The following is a 19,655-nucleotide window of genomic DNA, read 5'->3' as shown; positions in this document are numbered from 1 at the left end:
TTTCGGTTACTAAGTCATTACATCGTTAAAGAACTTGGTAACGAATGTCTTATAAAATTCGTTCCATATAAATCCTTGATAGTGTACTGCAGTACCTCGATGATATCCTTTATTGAATTTGGTCAATTGCAGTTTGAGCGTATTCCTTGCATTTATGAAAGATTTTTTACTGTTGTTACTGTTGTTGCTGTTGGTAATGGTGGTGGTGCTTGTGGCGGCGGACCCAGTATACATGACAACGACGACGATTATGATAGAGTATGACACGTAACCCGGTGTCTTCACATAACCGACTCATGGGGCGATCTGCTTAACACGTCAACCCGATTTATGGTTTACCATCAACATTATTTCACACCGTCACCCATAGAGAAACTACGGAGAGGTTTCGAATTTGTTGCAGGCCATGAAATGGCGATTAAAATTCCTTCTGCCGCCAGAACTTGAGACATCTGTTCCCAAGTCCAACACTGGAACAGAAGCGCGTTTTTACAAACTCTGCTGCAGAGTGGGGCGAAGATGCCTCTTGGCTCCTAATGTGGAGCAACCCTTTCGATGTGAGGCCGCTTTTTTAGGTTGCACGTCGATTTCGCTTCGTACGAATTGAAACAGACTCTTAATAGTCAAACGGAGGGTAAATTACCTTTCCTTGACGTCTTGGTCAAGAGAAGGGCTGACGGCACCCTAGGTCATGGGGTGTATCGGAAGACTACGCACACTGATCTGTATTTGCACGCAGACAGCTGCCACCACCCTTCACAGAGGAATGGGGTACTTAAAACTCTAGTACATAGGGCGCGCACTATCTCTGACGCAGAGAGTCTACCCCAGGAATTGGAACATCTGAGAACTGTATTTCGAAAAAATGGGTACTCAGAGTGGCAGATTCAACGTGCTCTCCGCCCAACCACTGCAGCACAACCTCTTGAGATGGATGAAGTCACGAGGGAGGAGGTAGGCACTGCATTTATTCCATACACAGGCGCACTCTCGGGGAAAATCGCTCGCATTCTGAAGAAACACCGGGTCGGAACTGTGTTTTGTCCTCCAAATAAAACTCGTGCACTGGTGGGGAGCGCCAAAGATGACCTCGGTTTGAGGAAGGCCGGCGTGTACCAGATTCCGTGTCAATGTGGCAAGTCGTATATTGGTCAGACGATGCGTACCGTCGAGGATCGATGCCGTGAACACCAGAGGCACACTCGCCTGATGTATCCGAGCAAGTCGGCGGTCGCTGAACATTGTTTGTCGGAAAATCACGCCATGGAATATGACCGCACGAGGATTCTGGTACAGACGTCGAGATACTGGGACAGCGTTGTTAGAGAGGCCATCGAAATTCGCACCAATGACGACCTCATAAACCGTGACTGTGGCTATGATCTTAGCAAGGCTTGGGAACCAGCGATCGGGTTAATAAAGAGTAAATCGAGCAAACGTATAGTTGTGACGACCACGGCGGACAGAGCCATCACTCCGACGTCATCTCAGACGCCGTCGCAATCTGTTCCACCGCACGACCTTGGCGCGGGGCGCGGACGGCGGAGGGAGCGCGCCGCGGGCGGAGGGTATTTAAATCGGCCGCCGCCGCGACCGAACCCAGTTCCCTCTGAGCAGCCATAGCGTACGGATCTCCGTGCCGGCACGTTCACAGGAGCTCAGTCCGTCAGTTCACCTGATGATGGCGACATGTATGATCGCCGAAATATTGTGCCCGTTGGACACTATAGACCGGCAGCACACCCGTGGATATTTTGACTATCAAATACGCCGGGAGAAACTCAAGAATCACATCAGACTCTTAATAGTTCACACGAGGCCGACTGTTTCCTGTTTTTGGCCCCAGAAAACTCGGAGAGGGTTGCCCGAAACAGAACCCGAGGCCCTTTGTCGTTTTTCAATGACGCGTACCAGTAGACGAGTGAGAGCTTCGTCGTTGTGCGTAAGGTGACAGAGGGGGGCAGCACAGTACCATAGTGATTTAGCGACTGCGGGAATTCTTCAAATATAAGGTCACTGAGTATCGCTTATGATGAACATCATCCATTTGTACAGGACTACCTCTGAGTGCTTTGCGTGAGAACATTTAGTAAATAGCTGTATACATAGTGACGGAAGTGACCTAACTCTTTCCAGCTATGTAAACGATGCTGATAGTAACGAAAAGAAGTCCCGCACATGGTACACTCTAGGCGCGCAGTCCGGAACCGCGCGACTGCTACGGTCGCAGGTTCGAATCCTGCCTCGGGCATGGATGTGTGTGATGTCCTTAGGTTAGTTAGATTTAAGTAGTTCTAAGTTCTAGGGGACTGATGACCACAGCTGTTAAGTCCCATAGTGCTCAGAGCCATTTTTGAACCATGGTACACTACTGGCCATTAAAATTGCTACACCACGAAGATGACGTACTGCAGATGCGAATTTTAACCGACAGGAAGAAGATGCTGTGATATGCAAATGATTAGCTTTTCAGAGCATTCATACAAGGTTGGCGCCGGTGGCGACACCTACAACATGCTGACATGAGGAAAGTTTCCAAGCGATTTCTCATACGCAAATTGCAGTTGACCGGCGTTGCCTGGTGAAACGTTGTTGTGATGCCTCGTGTAAGGAGGAGAAATGCATACCATCACGTTTCCGACTTTGATAAAGGTCGGATTGTCGCGTATCGCGATTGCGGTTTATCGTATCGCGACATTGCTGCTCGCGTTGGTCGAGATCCAATGACTGTCAGCTGAATATGGAATCGGTGGGTTCGGGAGGGTAATACGGACCGCCGTGCTGGATCCCAACGGCCTCATATCACTAGCAGTCGAGATGACGGGCATCTTATCCGCATGGTTGTAACGGATCGTGCAGCCACGTCTCGATGCCTGAGTCAACAGATGGGGACGTTTGCAAGACAACAACCATCTGTACGAACAGTTCGACGTCGTTTGCAGCAGCATGGACTATCAGCTCGGAGACCGTGGCTGTCCTTACCCTTAATGCTGCATCACAAGAGAGAAGCGGCTGCGATGGTGTACTCAACGACGAACCTGGGTGCACGAATGGCAAAACGTCATTTTTTCTGATGAATCCAGGTTCTGTTTACAGCATCGTGATGGTCGCATCCGTGTTTGATGACATCGTGGCGAACGCATATTTGAAGCGTGTATTCGTCATCGCGATACTGGCGTATCACCCAGCGTGATGGTATGGGGTGCCATTGGTTACACGTCTCGGTCACCTCTTGTTCGCACTGACGGCACTTTGAACAGTGGACGTTACATTTAAAATGTGTTACGACCCGTGGCTCTACCCTTCATTCGATCCCTGCGAAACCCTAGATTTCAGCAGGATAATGCACGACCGCATGTTGCAGGTCCTGTACGGGCCTTTCTGGATTCAGAAAATGTTCGACTGCTGCCCTGGCCAGAACATTCTCCAGATCTCTCACTAATTGAAAAGTTTGGTCAATGGTGGCCGAGCAACTGGCTGGTCACAATACGCCAGTCACTACTCTTGATGAACTGTGTGTGGTATCGTGTTGAAGCTGGATGGGCAGCTGTACCTGTACACGGCATCCAAGCTCTGTTTGACTCAATGCACAGGCGTAAAGGCCGTTGTTACGGCCAGAGGTGGTTGTTCTGGGTACTGATTTCTCAGGATCTATGCGCCCAAATTGCGTGTAACTGTAATCACATGTCAGTTCTAGTATAATATATTTATCCAATGAATACCCCTTTATCATCTGCATTTCTTCTTGGTGTAACAATTTTAATGGCCAGTAGTGTACTATCATGAATAGTTCCACCCGAGAAGATCAAGTCTCGATGGTAGGGAATTCCGCAGGATTCTGCTGAAGAATTTTTCCAATAGTTGCCCGGAATAGCTCGGAGCGGTGTCACATTGTTCGTTGATGATATTAATGTCTAAAGTATCGACACTGGATGTGTCCCAAAAAAAAATTTCGAAATTTCCATACCGCATAGAGCGGTGGTTCCCAACCGTTCTTAGACCATTACCCCTTGTGCAATCAGACATAGGCTATTATTCCCCCCTCCTCTCCCACACATTATCACCAACTTTAGCACCTAACTAAACTGTAGAATGAAAGACTTTTATTGGAACTCTTTTATTTTTTAAATGATGAAAGATGAATGATATTTAGTTTGTTTGTGTGTGGGTGTGTGTGGGAGGGGGGAGGAGGAGGGGGGGGGGTTGAATGAATGATGAAGGAATTCAATTCGTCGTTCAGCGTACGTGCTGCCCACAAATCCTTCTCAGATAAGAAAGCTAACTGTCCACACTTGTCACAAAACATTACTCCTCTCCGTTGCGGTACTTACTTGACCTGTACACTGCAACTCCATTTAAAGCCAACCGAGTTAAAGTGCGTGCACTATACTTACTGTTTGTAAATAACTTGATTGCTGCACTCCTTACTTCTGAACTGACAGAAATTGGAAGACTTCAGGCTGTTAATGCTTTGTGTCTTACCACAGCCACTAATAGTAATGGTAATAATATTAATAATAATAATAATAATTCTGTGTACAGCACTGTAGTAGCCCTTATGTTAACTTAATGCTCTGTCTTGCTGCCAGATAATTCATTTATCTGTTTCGAAGCGAGTAATGAAGCCATTTCTGGATTACTGTAGGTACTATCTACAACTTAAGACATTTTCTTCAGGTATTTAGCCTTTGTTACGTATATGTGTCACTTTTATCATCAGCGCTGTATGGGACAAAGTACAGCATATGTGTTTAGTGGGTGGACAATGTGAGGAACCTGTAACCTCCACTGTATTAATGTTACTAATTGAGAAGAAGTAATTATTGATAACTTATATAATAAGTATTAGAGTCTTACGGAGTCTTAGTAATGATCTTCTGAAAACAATTTAGTTTCGTGACTGAAACAGAATCTAAACGTTTTGTTTTTACCCCTCAGAAAATTTCATCTTACCCCTCAGGGGGTAATTACCCTAGGTTGGGAACCACTGGCATAGACTGACCGATATCGATGCAGAGCTGTGCCACAGCCGCTTTACTTGGCTGTAAGAGCCAGTGTTCCGTGAATTTTCATCGTCTGCCCAGTGTACGAAAGGCGACAATCGCAGAGTAGTTCGTAAACTAAAGCCTTGGGGAGCATCAAATCATCTTTGACGGAATCCAGAAGTGCTGCCATCATCGGCGGAGGGTGAAAGATCACTTTAATTTTGTGAGTACCGGACCTATTTTTGACGACAGGCTTCTTACATATGGCAGGAAAGCCATGGAGTTAAATCTGTCCTCGTTCCTTATGTCCAACTGAGCTTTTATTCGTAAGGCCTTACGTATCCGTTGCAGACGTACACATTTGCTTCAGAAACTCCCTTTGAGTGTATAAGCTCATTTGCAGACTGCTTTCAACAGCAGAGCGGTCTGTGAACAAAAGTTCTGGGAACGCTCATCGTCCGGAAAGGGGGGGGGGGGGAGTGGGGGTACCCGCGTGATCTGAGGCGTCTTGTCACGGTCCGGGCGGCTCCCCCGTCGGAGGTTCGAGTCCTGCCTCGGGCATGGGTGTGTATGACGTCCTTAGCGTAAGTTAGATTACGTAGAGTGTAAGCTTAGGGACCGATGACCTCAGCAGTTTGCTCCCATAAGAACATTTCCAAGGGTGGGGGCAGCTATTTGCATATAAATAAAAGTCCATATGAGCTGGCTTCCTATTAATGGATTTCGATTAACTGCGTATCCTGTGGTGCCATTATTGCTTTTAAGATGAAATCAGCCGGCCGCGGTGGCCGAGCGGTTGTAGGCGCTTCAGTCCGGAACCGCGCGACTGCTACGGTCGCAGGTTCGAATCCTGCCTCGGGCATGGATGTGTGTGATGTCCTTAGGTTAGTTAGGTTTAATTAGTTCTAAGTTCTAGGCGACCGATGACCTCAGAAGTTGAGTCGCATGGTGCTCAGAGCCATTTTTTTTGAACGTACATTTCTTCTTCTTCTTCCCCTCTGGAAAATTAATTAAGTTTCATGCGCCACTGCATTTTGTTCCCTATTCCTTATTTGATATGCACATTCTTAGTGTAACTTTTTAGTATATTGGGCACCTTTCCTGTTGTCCTTTCAATCGCTGCTTCCTTTTCTATTCTTCTTTTCGTCAGTTCACACTCGTGCGGCAGCCATCCGTACGGGACCGTGTACACTGTACAGGATATGACGCCGCAGCAGCTGGACGGCACGGTAGCTCCTTCCATATTATTCGTTAACAGTCTCTCAGTACAGACCCAGAACTTGGATCCTGATTTTCTGTAGATGCCTTAAAATCATAACTATGTGCGTGGCAGCGACAGCTATGAAACAGTAGATACACTGTCGATAACTGCACTTGATCGAGTGCGGGCAGTTAGACAGGTAAGTGGAGGAGTTCCACCAAATAATGCGAGCAGCACAGTGAATACTTTTTTATTTTAGCTGCGTCTGTGAACTTGCAGTTTTATAATATGTATTTTTTTGGAAAGACTCTTATTACTACTCCATTCAGTACAAAGACATTTTTGAATATGATACAATAAAACGTCTTAGGGCATTCATTTTTTTCCCTTGTCGTTCATGTTTCAAACTGTTCCAGTCAACTGATTGAAAAAATCGATGGACTCGTTATTTTTATGAACCCTGTTTTTGTGTCTTCCGTGGTGGGATGGCACAGCCATGGGATCCCCACTGTCTCCGACCGTCACAAATGTTTTTGTAGAGCACTTTGAGGAGCAGGTTCTGAATTCTGCGAGGTTGCAACCATCTTACTTCCTACTATACGTCGACGACACCTTCTTGTTATGGCCTCATATTGAAAATGCATTGCAGCAGTTCGTCGACCACATGAACGGTATCCATCCCAACATTAAATTTACTGTCGAGCTGGAGAGGGATGGCTACATTCCGTTCTTGGATGTTTTAGTTAAACGGAAGGCAGCAGTAGGCCGGCTTGGCCGTTCAGTGTACAGGAAATCAACGCACACTGACAGCTACTTAAATGCTAACAGTTTTCATTAGCCAACATACAACAAAGCGGCACTTAACACGTTAGTTCGCATGGTTACAGCAAGGGAGGGTCGAAGGAAGAGGCCAAGCCACCTGCATTCCTTCCACAATGTGGAGCAACTACTAACTGAAGAGACATGGACTGAGACCAGTGTTCCGCCCCGCCTCCAAGATGAGAGATATGTTACGCATCGTTACAGCCAACATAGGTCTTGACTTCCTCGGTTGTATGGTGTTCCTTGTGAATGTGGTAGTATTTATATAAGTCAAGTCATTAGTACTGTCATCAAGAGTTGTGCCTAGCGTTCACGACAAACCAGACAAAAGGAACTTGAGACGTCGGCCATGGCTGAACATTGTCTAGAAAACGGGCATAAAATACGATTTGAAAGAGTGAGCGTTTTGGCTCTAACAACATCATACTAGATTCTGTTATCAAAGAAGCGGTGAAAATTAGAATAAACAGCAACAGTTGTAACAGAGGCCAGGGGCGCACACTTAGTAGGGCGTGGGGGCGGGCTTTGATCATTAAACGGAAGAAAAGACGTAGGCTTGAATCTTGAAGGGACGCGGGAGCGGCAACTCAAACGTGGCAGCGGTCCCTCGCGCCGTGTGACGTCATTCGGTAACGCGGCGTGACGGAGCCGCTAGGAGCTGCCCAACTTGCATTCCCTCCATGCGTCACTCTCGCCCGTTCTCTGTGCAAGGTTCCAGACGCTGCCATTACATCTATATACGCAGAACACCGTGCCAGTCCCGGCAGTCAATGATTTCAGCTCGTGATTACGATGGTGGTGACAGCTGTCGAAAGCTCGGGTGTTTTATTCGAAATGACGCGGCTTGTAAACCGAGAAGATTTTTTTCAGTCTTGTTCTTGTAATTTTCTAGAGTTTTCTACCACAAAACAGGACGTTCTCCCACTAAAGGAATCAATCGCTCAATGTATATTATGCCTATGCTAGAGATGATTAGTGTCCCAAATCAAGAATCAGACTATGAGAAGACATTACGAAAATAAAAAGTCAAAAACCGGTAGTAAGAATGAACTGGCAAACACGCTGCTGTTTCCTCGAAGAATGCCGTGCAATTCCTGAAAGATGTGAAGGCGCCAATGTGTACTTCTGCACACTTCACGATGATAACTACACGGCAGCCGTCCACTGATGTGGGAGTGCCCGGTAGCTCCATGGCTGCCGTGCGCCGTTTGGACGGTACCAGCAACCAATGGCGTGTAGAAGTGAAAGCCACGAATGGCTTGCCACGCCATGGTCGTGTAAACGATGCCGTCTAAATGTGAAATCTGGAAAAGGGAGCGAGAAGACGCAATAGCTCGAACACTGGACTCGCATTCCGCAGGAACTGATTAGTGTGCAGGCAGTTTACTCATATTCTGGACGCGCTAGAGTGCAAAGGTTTCACGCATCACGTAGTCTGAATTCAAGTAATTCAAATTTGCGAGTGATTTTTGTCTTCCGTAACTTACCCCTGTTACTACTTCGTACTACTGCTACCGCCACCACCACCACCACTAGTACCACTGCTCTCTTGCGGAGACTAGGGTGATAGACACCCACTCGTGAAGTGGTGTTGGTGGAAGATATTTTCTTCACCAACTTTTGCTACCTGTGGAATAAGAGACGATTATATTTTTTCCTGATCATAAAACAGTCTTCTTCACAGTATATGGAACAGTGTGTCTTCCTGCTTCATCTCGAGAGCGGTTACCTTCTTTTCCGGGGCCATTCAACATTAAGAGGTGCCAAGCGCGTTGCAAACGTCTCCACAGTTTCTGCTGGCATGTGGCCACCTTTGCCTTTCACCGTTGTCAACAACACAAACCTACTGCAATGTGCACACACTTGTCACTATTAGTTCCATTAACTTCGTATGGCTACTACCTTCAGGTTTAGTAAGGAACTAGGTCACTACATAGAGATGAAAGTCCTACTAACGCTCTGAGATTCACAAAGGACGTTGTTAGCGCAAGACGATCTATGGGTCTTCAGTAAAATATGGGCTGAAGCTTACTATTCAGGTCCATGGTGGGAGGCAATTGTGATACAACACCTTAAGCCATCGAAGGACAGATTGTCTCCTGATAGTTGCATGAGTGTTGAATTCGCTAGCTGTATAGGTAAGACCCTTGAGCAGATGACAAACCGACGCCTGGTATGGACTCTGGACGGCTGAGCAATCCCTTGGTTTCTAATCTGGGTTTCGCAAATTCTGATCCATGCTTAACCATCCGCCCCAATTAAAGGGTGCGATATAACGGTCATTCCTATGCAAACAGCACTTTATTGGTATCGTCTTCGATCTAGAGAAAGCATGTGGTACCACTTGGAGACATAATGTCGTGTGTCAACTTCATGAGTTGGTGCTGCAGCTTCGACTAAAAACTCACTCAACAGAGTGGTGTTCCTCAAGGTAGCATTCTGAACAATACCCTGTTTGTTATTGCAGTTAATAGCATCTTCTCCACATTAAGGAGCCCAGTCAAATATTCCTTATTTGTGGATGGCCTTGCAGCATTCTGCTCTTCCTCCAGTCTCATGACTAATACACATCAGCTACAGCTGACCCTTAAGTGGTTGGAGGATTGAGGGGATATAACTGATTTTCAATACTCTGCAGAAGAAATTGTTTCTGTGTATTTTAATATTTCATGTTATTTCTTTACTTACCCTGAGATCTGCTTGAGGGGGATCATTTTTTATACGCCTTATCTATGATCAGAGGCTGCCACATCTTGATGATTACAGATGTAGGTGTATGAAGACACTAAACATCTTAAAATGTCTTAGCAGTAGGAAGTGGAGAGCAGATTGGTCCACTTTGCTCACATTCTATACAAACTTCTCTTGCACATGGCTTGACTGTGGCAGCATAGTGTGTGGCTCAGTTAGGCCCTCCTATTTAAAGATATTGGATGCTGTCCACCACACAGGCATTAGACAGGCTGTAGGAGACTACCAAACCAGTCCCATTCCTGGCCTCTGTTCAGAGGCTGCTGAGCCGCTTCTCAGCATCTAGCCAGAAATCCCCATGGTGTGAGTTGTACACAAAGTGAGCTGCATCTCAGAACATCAAGTTGTCAGTATTGGGACTGAACAATCCATGAAATGGAGGTTAACTTTTCGCCGGCAAGTAAGCCTTTTTCCTGTCCATGCGAAGGATTGTCTCGAGCAACTTGCTATAGCAGACATATCAATTTTTAAACATGCTTGGAGCAAATACTCTTCCTGGTTATCAGGCCCACTTTTAACTTGCTCATGACGGAGTGCAAACGAGGCCACCACTCGTTCTATAGTTTTAAAAAAGGTTTTTTAACTATTTTGTCGGAATATCGCGAGTGCGTGGTAGGTTTTAGCGATGGTTGAAAGCAAGGGAACATTGTCGGATGTTCTGTTATCTTACCAGATTCTGTCATTAAAATTTGTCTACGAAGTGACATCTCGTTGTACTATGCAGAGCTGTGGGCGGTCAAGAAGCCATTGGAGCACGTAAGGCTTATTGTTGGAGGAAAATTTCTTGTCTGCACTGACTGTCCTATTGCTCTGTAGGCTATTCAACAAATTTTCCCATTAGATATAATTGTCCAGGACACTAGTCAGTTCCTGCACAGGCAGAAGAAAGAGGTGACCTTCTGTTGGGTCCCTAGACACATCGGCTTTGAGGAGAACGAGGGAGCTGGCAGAGCATTGAAAGTAGCCTGCCAGAAAAATGCCACAGTTCACCTTAACGTCCTCTTACAAGTTTTCATTTCGTGAGTGACAAAGATAGTACTGGCCGAGTGGAAAATGCTGTGGCTGGATGTTGCCGACAACAAGCTGTGATTGATCCAACCAACTACCTGGCCATGGTGCACTTCCGTTCGATCCCCAAGAACGACGAAGTGATACTCACTCTCCTTCGTATCGGACGCTGCCCAATGGCGCATGCTTGTTTCTTGCGGCATGAAGACCCACCGGAATGCAGTGCTTGCAGTGTCCCATTACGGTGCACCATGCTTTAGCGCCGTATGTTTCTTATGCTGTTGGGGAGAAAGCCTTTGATCTATCGAGGTACTTGCCCTAATTTTAGATGGTATTGAAACAATAGCAAGTGAATTGTTGGCATTATGTGTGGCCTCGTGATTTCTTCCTAATTCAATTGGACGAATGTTTTAATGTGCTTTGTGGTGGCTGGCTCGCCCTCTTAATTATCCGATCAACCAGTCATCGGAATACCGTCTACTGTTTTATTTATGCTATAAAGTATGACAGTGGTATGAACATGTATACCGGAGTTTGTATGTGAATTTTTTTATTATTCTGCCTATAGTTCTATGGTCGTTGCTTTTCGTTTCAATAAGAGTAACTACTCGTCCACCAGTACCACGATCTTGGGAAGAGCGCTGATAACTACGACGTTTAGTGCCCAACGATTATGAATCCATCCATCCATCATGATATGTGGTGACAGCTCGAGAAATACGTGCAGACCGTTGTCCACACGTCTTGGAAAGGCTAACTGTGCCACCTCTGTACACATACGCCATCAGCGGGTTTGTAGTTAATAATACGCACCAAGTCAAAAGAGACTGTAACATTCGCTCAGCGGTCACCAGACAGGAAAACGATTTACTCGTGACTAACGCATTCTTAGCCGCCGTACAGAGGGGTGCGTACTGTTATACAAGTTTAACTTTCAGAGCATTTCAACTAGAACACGAAATTTTAAGTAAGAAATTTAATGTTTTTAAATGTGAGTTGCAAAGTGTCTTGTGGTGCACCCTTTTTATTCTGTACAAGAGTTCCTCCCATTAGTTGAGAGGGTTTTGCTGTACTCTGTTACTTAAATAAAATAGCGCATGTGCGACACCTGCCATTTCAGCCATCTGCCTGGTGTTTTATCAGATCCGCTTTATGTAAATCGTGAAGGATTAATTGAATCATGACACAGAAAATGCCTGGAATCATTTGAAAACCGAAAGAAAGCGGTTTTCTTCAGAATTTAAAATGCGAACCTGATTCAAAATTAGTATGGAGTAACAGAGCTTAAAAACTGAATATTTTTCGTGTGGAAGTTTATTTTGCTTTGCTGTACTGATTCGCTGATATCAAAACCATCTTTCTGGCACTAGCGGCGTACGTAGAGTTTAAGGATACTGGATGTTCTTCAAAACACATGGTGACTGTTGCAGCGAAGAAAAAATAGTTGGCATTACATTTCCTATTCTAAAGTAACGAATTTTTTTGCCATTTTAAATACTCTTCTTGCGTAGATATTTTTAGTGAAGACAATAAGGTTTTTCCGTTAATAGTCAGTAGCTGACATGTTGAGGGTACCATGGCTGTGTGGTGTGAGAGGCAGTGAAACACCGACCAGCAACTAAGCTGACGACATATTTAAATCATCTACTGTTCTTTACCTTCGCAAGGAGCACGACAGGGAACGATAAATACCTTCAATACGTTATCGATTTAGTGATTTGGAACTCTCGACCCGCCCTTACAGACCTGCTTCCGTCAGTACTTCTCCTATTTTCCAGTTTCGTTCTGCGATTTTGTGGTTGGTGACAACTGACAGCAAAGAAGAACATTTTGATCGAGTTTCCGGCTACAGTAACATACGCGGAAAGTAGTTCTCGCGTTGTTTTAAGCACATTCGTGACCTGCTTTCGAGCACTTCGCGTTCTCCGAAAACACATTTACAGTTGACAGTGGCTGTCATGTTTGGGGTTACGATCTGTCGTTGTAGGGCAATGTTGCTAATCTGTGTTTTCGATGCGTATGCTGGGAAAATAATTAAAATGAGTTAAGTTTTGTCCCCTCTCTCAGCCGGCAGATCATCGTCAACGTTATCCGTCAGATGTCAACCAGCCACTGCTCTGCTGTTTCCGCTGCTACGGTTATAAGATCAAACGTCATAAAGCAGTCTTCAAGCAGTGAATTATTCCTACTCACAAGTGTTATGAACCTCTCTCAGCAGTCGAAAATCTATGTCCACATTGCAGGATATTTTCAAGGAGGGGATATTCATCCATAAATTACAAGATGGACGAACTCCAAGACAACAGCATTATTTGTTTGATTAGACTAGTGGACACCGATCAAAGGATGACAGAAGAAAAGACCGTCTGCAGTCATTTACTCATTAACGGATTATTTGTATTCTTAGTGTTTATCCCTAGTCTGTATTAGTTATTTATCTCCAACGGTAAAGCCAATGAAACGACAACTGCCATACAGTTGTCAGTTATGTATATCCTCAACACAAGACATATTTTTACTTATTGAAGAAAAATTTTTTAAAAAGTGGACATGTTTCTGTGTTTTGTACGTACAAAATTAAGAATGAGAGCAATGTACAGAAAATTCACTATAAATATATCAAATAATTAAGTTGTTAGTGAATATAATAAATAATAATATAGTTGGTTAAATGGCTGGGCAGTACATTTAAAATTAGAGAATATTGACTGGAATACTCACTTAGAAGTTCTGAAGGTAGCAGGAGCAAAATACAGGGAGCAAAAGACGATTTAGCCGGCCGCTGTGGCCGAGCGGTTCTAGGCGCTTCAGTCTGGAACCGCGCGACCGCTATGGTCGCACGTTCGAATCCTGCCTCGTCGGCATGGATGTGTGTGATGTCCTTAGGTTAGGTAGTTTTAAGTAGTTCTAAGTTCTAGGGGACTGATGACCTCATGTTAAGTCCCATAGTGCTCAGAGCCATACTTATATATATATATATATATATATATATATATATATATATATATATATATATATATATATATAAGACGGTTTACAACTAGTGCAGAAACCAGACGTCAGTTACAAGGATAGAGTGGCATGAAAGGGAAACAGTGGTCGAGAAGGGTGTGAGACAGGGTTGTAGCCTATCCCCTATGTTATTCAATCAGTACATTGAGCAAGCAGTAAAGGAAACCATAGAAAAATTTGAAGATCGAATTAAAGTTTAAGGAGAAGAGATAAAAATATTGAGGTTTGTCGATGATATTGTAATTCTATAAGAGACAGCAAAGGACTCGGAAGAGCAGCTAAACGGAATGGACAGTGTCTTGAAAGTAGGATATGAGATGAACATTAACAAAAACAAAACAAGGATAATTGAATTTTGTCAGTTGAATCAGCTGGTGCTGAGGGAATAAGAGGAGGAAACGAGACACTTACAGCAGTAGATAAGTTTTGCTATTTGGGCAGCAAAATGACTGATGATGGCCGAAGCATAGAGGATATAAAATGTAGGCTGTCAATAGCAAGAAAAGCGTTTCTGAAGAAGAGAAAGTTGTTAACATCGAATATAGACTTAAGTTGTCGGAAGTCTTTTTCTAGAGTATAGCCGTGTGTGGGAGTGGAGCGTAAACAATAAACAAATGGTTGAAATGGCTCTGATCGCTATGGAACTTAACATCTATGGTCATCAGTCCCCTAGAACTTAGAACTACTTAAACCTAACTAACCTAAGGACATCACACAACACCCAGTCATCACGAGGCAAACAATAAACAGCTCAGACAGGAAGACAGTAGAAGTTTTTGAAATATAATGCTACAGAAGAATGCTAAAGATTAGATGGGTAGATCACGTAACTAATGAGGAAGAACTGAATGGAACTGGGGAGACAAGAAATGTGACACAACTTGACTATAAGGAGGGATCAGTTGACAGGACACACTTTGAGACATCAAGGGATCACTAATTTAGTATTGGAGGGAAGTCTTGGGGTTAAAATTGTAGAGGGAGACCAAGAGGTGAATACGGTAAACAGATTCAGAACGATGTATGTTGCAGTATTATTCTCAGGTAAAGAGTGTTGCACAGGATAGAGTGGTATGGAGCTCTGCATCAAGCCAGTCTTCGGACCACAACAACAAATAAAAAATTCTTTGAATTAGGAATATGTTTTATTTTAAGTACATCTGGCCACCATGCCTTAGTCAAAATAGAAATATGTTTTTAGCTATTTTAAGCAAAATTATTTATTTCAATTCAAACATTATTTTTTAAATTTAAAGTATCCAAAATTAAGAAATTTAAGAAAATATTATTTCGTACCTGCAACTGCAAAATATTATTTTAAGTACATCCATTACCCTACAAGATTTATGTTTGTGTCTTTAAGCACTGGTGAAACAGTCTATACCGCGATTAATATTAATTCGTGATATCACTGAATTGGTACAACTGTTTTTTTTTAAATGTCCATTTTTGATGTTTCTATTCAGTGATAGCATTTTTGAACTTCACGCCCTCCACGTCCAATAAAAATTCCAAGCAATGAAGGGTTAACCATTTAATTCACCCTTAACAGTGCGTAACGCAGCTTTCCTTACTGGAAGAATGAAATTTGGGTAAATATTTGAATGTTACAAAACGTCTGCAATGCATTTGAGAATGATTTGCCTCATGAAAGGTACATCGCAAGTGCGATGGAACGATGCAGTTATCACTATAGCATACATCGAATAACAATGAATATATCCTAAATAACTTAGTCAGCTTCTTCCGTACCATACAAATGCCATCGTAATTACCTACTGTTTTTGATTTATCAGGCTCTGGTGGCTGTTGTACGTCTTCATTGTTTGAAAGCATTTTTTGACCGGGAAAATACTGTATTGACTTCCTCGCAAAACTGTAGTAATAAGTATGATATCGGACTTCAAAAAGAGAGTATGCAGGTGTGATTTCGTATGAAAGTAATATTTAAACGACACGTCGCAATATAGCATTCGGTCGTTCTGCTTTCAAACAATGAGTATACAGTCATGACACATATATTTGAAACATGAAAAATGTCATACAGCATATTAATGTGATAAATTATTATGGGATTCTATAAATGACTTGCAGACACCTTTTAAATAAGACTAAGGTTTTTATTCACTATACTGTGCAATGTGTAGAGTGCTCTGGAATATACCTCCCATGACGTCCGTAAAAGCAGAAGTAACGTATGAGAGGAAAAACTCTTTACATCATATTTTGTTTTAAAAAGTGAAAGCGTCACAGAGACTATCGTTTTAACTTCTCTGTTGCCACGTCTGTGCACTTCATTTAACATGGACTCATTGGCTTTTAATATATTATACAGGGTGGAGCAGAAAAAACGCATGTTTTTTGAACAGCTAGTATGCGGCGACGAGAGGGGGTACTGACCTTGAATGAATGTTGGCAGACTGCCAATACAATGCAGTTTCAGTCGCTATGGAGCAATGGAGCGTAGAGCATCGTGTGTTCGTTATCGAGCAGTACTTTAGAAATAGTGATTCCGTAGTCACTGTGCAACGTCTATTCCGTCAAAATTTTAGAGTTGGACGTCGAGGTGCAGTGCCTGATCGAAATACTGTACTCCAATGGGTTGCAGCGTTTAGAAGTACTAGATATGTGACGAAAAAGAAACCACCTGACCTTCCCCGCTCAGTTCGTACTCCGGAAAATGTAGACCGAATGAGAACAGCAGTTCTTGCTAGTCCGAAACGATCGGCTAGACGACAGGCTGTAGCGGTTGGTATGGCACGTCGTTTACTTCACCGCATCTTACATGATGATCGTCACAAGAAAATGATCGTCCAGCAGCTTAGTGAAGGGGATTTTGTGCAGCGCAGAGACTTTAGTCGCGTAATGGACGAAATTTTTAGGGAAGATGCAGATGCTACAGTCTTCATGAGTGAAGAAGCACATTTTTATGTAGACGGTTACGTCAATGTTCAAAATTGTCGGTATTGGGCCCCGGTGAACCCACATTTACACCAAAGACCTCACCACAGTTTAAATGTAACAGTGTGGTGCTGCATTTCAAAGGTGGGGATTGTTGGACGCTATTTTTTTTTTTTTTTTTGAGGAGGAAGGAACTGCAGTTACAGTGACATCAGCGTGCTACGTTCAAATGTTAAACAACTTTCTTCACCCAGAACTTGAAAGGCGTCAAGTGGTCATGAGAGAAATGTGGTTTCAGCAGGACGGTGCTACAGCTCACACGGCGAGAGCATCCACGGAAGTGGTTCGACAAATGTTCCCAGGACATGTTATTTCGAGATATGGTGATGTTTACTGGTTCCCTCGCTCACCCGATTTGTCGATATGCGACTTTTTTGGGGGGGATATTTAAAATCAAAAGTCTACATGAACAAGCCTCACACAATCGATGACCTGAAGAATTCCATTCGTCAGGAAATTGAAGCCGTGCCGCATGAAATGTTGGAGAGAGCCATGCGTAACTTTTACGAGAGGATCCAAATTTGTATCCAGCAAGAAGGACGTCATCTGCAAGACATTATTTTTCGAACCTAATTAAAGTACGTATATTTCAAAACTGCATTAAAAATCGATCACTTGTTGCTTTTTTTAATTATTTTTATCAGACCGTGTCCCAGTCATTCAATAGTGAGAAACATGCGTTTCCTCTGCTCGAAAATGGTTCAAATGGCTCTGAGCGCTATGGGACTTAACTGCTGAGGTCATCCATCCCCTAGAACTTTAGAACTACTTGAAACTAACTAACCTAAGGACATCACACACATCCATGCCCGAGGCAGGATTCGAACCTGCGACCGTAGCGGTCGCGCGGTTCCAGACTGTAGCGCCTAGAACCGCTCGGCCCTCTGCTCTACCCTGTATATTTTATGAGATGTTTTTCTCTACATAGTAATTAGTTCATCTTAATAATTTATAAAAAAAGTAGAAAATTAACACGTTTATTGCAAGCTACACTTCAGGTTTGTGAAAGCTGCGTTATACCCGGAACGTCTTGGAGACACCGTGTCCGAGGAAAAGTCATTTGGAATGCACTGTATACCACTGCAAACCACTTGCTTTCCTGTGATTTTTTTTATACTTTAATAGCATCCCGTGCGTTATATTTGTAGTATCTTGTCATATGACCAAGTAACTAGACTAATATTGGCTCGTGGAACAAGACAATAAATAATATAGAAAATTACACTAAACACATTTGGTACGCCATCATTGGAAATGACATGAATTACAACTATCTGTATCAGAGCATGATCAACATGAAATAGTTCTAAAATGTGTTCGACCAATGAGCTACTGACGTGTGTCTAAGAGAGTCAATGCTTGTGGGACTTCCGCTTGCCAATCCCTATTTTAAACATGTAAAATATTTCGTATTTCTTTTTATTTGTTGACATCCCCTTAGGACGAAGTGTTTACTTTTTACGACTGGCTTCTCTTTTGTAGGTGAGACCAGAGATGGAGGAATGTTCATTCACCAGCTGGTACCCCAGGTTTTCGAGGCACAGCGTCGAGTCTATAGCGATCCCCATCCAGAACGACGTGCTGACGTACCTCCGCGAGGGAAGCCTCATCCTGCCCAAGGAGGCGGTGCCGCCACCCAGGCAGCGCAGTTCCAGCTCTTCCGACTGGAGCGACTCGGACGCTGACTCTGACGAGGCTGAGGTGAGTCACGGGCCCTGCTTAAGCGCTCAGGGTGCGCCCAGAGTGTCAGTAGCGAATTTGCTTGCCAAGTAGTGTTGCTAGGCTGTTTTGGGTACTAGTAGTAATTGGGAAAATTCACCTGGGCGCCTTACGAGAGCAGTCCAAGTGTAGTTGGATAGTGGGCTGCCACTTTGTGGCCTTCCAACTGGCCTGATTTTCTTGTATGAACCAGCCTCCTGGCTTCCCTACGCCTTGTAACAGGAGATGACCATAAAAGGGACATGATAAGGACACACATAGGATAGGAGAAAGGAACCAATAAGCTGTTGTGGGATACACTTCGTCTGGCTCCTCCCCTTCGGCCTTTCCGGCTTGGGTGACAGTAGCCCTGCACATCCAGATCACGCAAACCTCCTCGGCTGTACGAGATGGTGTCCCGTCAGTAGAAACTCTCCAGATAAGCAGATTTATGGCAGTTGGCAGAAGAAGTCAAGGAAGACTGAGGAAGCGATGGGTACCATAACATGCTAAACAAAGGAAGGCCTAAAACTTGATGAGATGATGAGCGATATTGCTAGAGATAGCCGCCTGTTCAGCTGGGACAGCTCTATCGTATAGGAGAACTAACCATGGGCCGAGGTCGCTGACATTTAGTGGTAGGGGCACAAATTTTGTAAAGAAATCCACAAAATTTCAACAAATTTGATTCTCTGTCTTTCTATATTGTCAGCTACAAGGCGTCTTGACCAGCCAACACATAGTAAATGACTAATTCTGTCCGCCACGCAGTGAAATGTATTTCCACACGATAATGACGCACGCTGGTCAGTGTAATATGTGATAGAGAATGTTTTGTATCCGAATCGGAGACTGATGACGTTAAATATGGAGCTGCTTCCCGAGACAGACCACAATGACAGAAACTGTGCTGCTTCAGGTCCACTACCCAACCACAGAACTATTGCACTTGCCCTTTTTTGACAGTTATCTGAAGTACGTGGTGACCTTACAGTAAAGGAGTACAGTGGTGACTATCGGAATAGCACTGCACGTAGGCCCGTTCACTACCAAACACCGTTCCATGGAAGACTGAAACCATACGTGAACACACGATACCGCACGGAAACACAGGCGGCATTGGCCAACTGTGCTGTTAGGTATACATGCGAATTAGAACTCTTAGCGCCGGCGGACAGCAGGGAGCGGGTGTAGCTATGATGGTGATGATGATGATT

The 19,655-nt window shown here is 44.0% G+C and overlaps 1 protein-coding gene across 1 annotated transcript in view; it reads left to right on the top strand.

Annotated features, from left to right (window-relative positions):
* The window catches only part of LOC126456869 (cell division cycle protein 123 homolog), a 109,290-nt gene that overhangs the window by 44,566 nt on the left and 45,069 nt on the right, over window positions 1–19,655 (top strand). The window contains exon 2 of the mRNA XM_050092691.1: window positions 18,223–18,441. Coding sequence (XP_049948648.1) covers window positions 18,235–18,441 — 207 coding nt within the window. The 5' untranslated portion in view covers window positions 18,223–18,234. The remainder of the gene's footprint in view (window positions 1–18,222; window positions 18,442–19,655) is intronic.

This window comes from Schistocerca serialis, chromosome 2, assembly GCF_023864345.2.
Source record: "Schistocerca serialis cubense isolate TAMUIC-IGC-003099 chromosome 2, iqSchSeri2.2, whole genome shotgun sequence".
NCBI lineage: Eukaryota > Metazoa > Arthropoda > Insecta > Orthoptera > Acrididae > Schistocerca > Schistocerca serialis.
The sequence above is the reverse complement of the archived record's forward strand: the minus strand, read 5'-3'. Positions and strand labels throughout refer to the sequence as shown.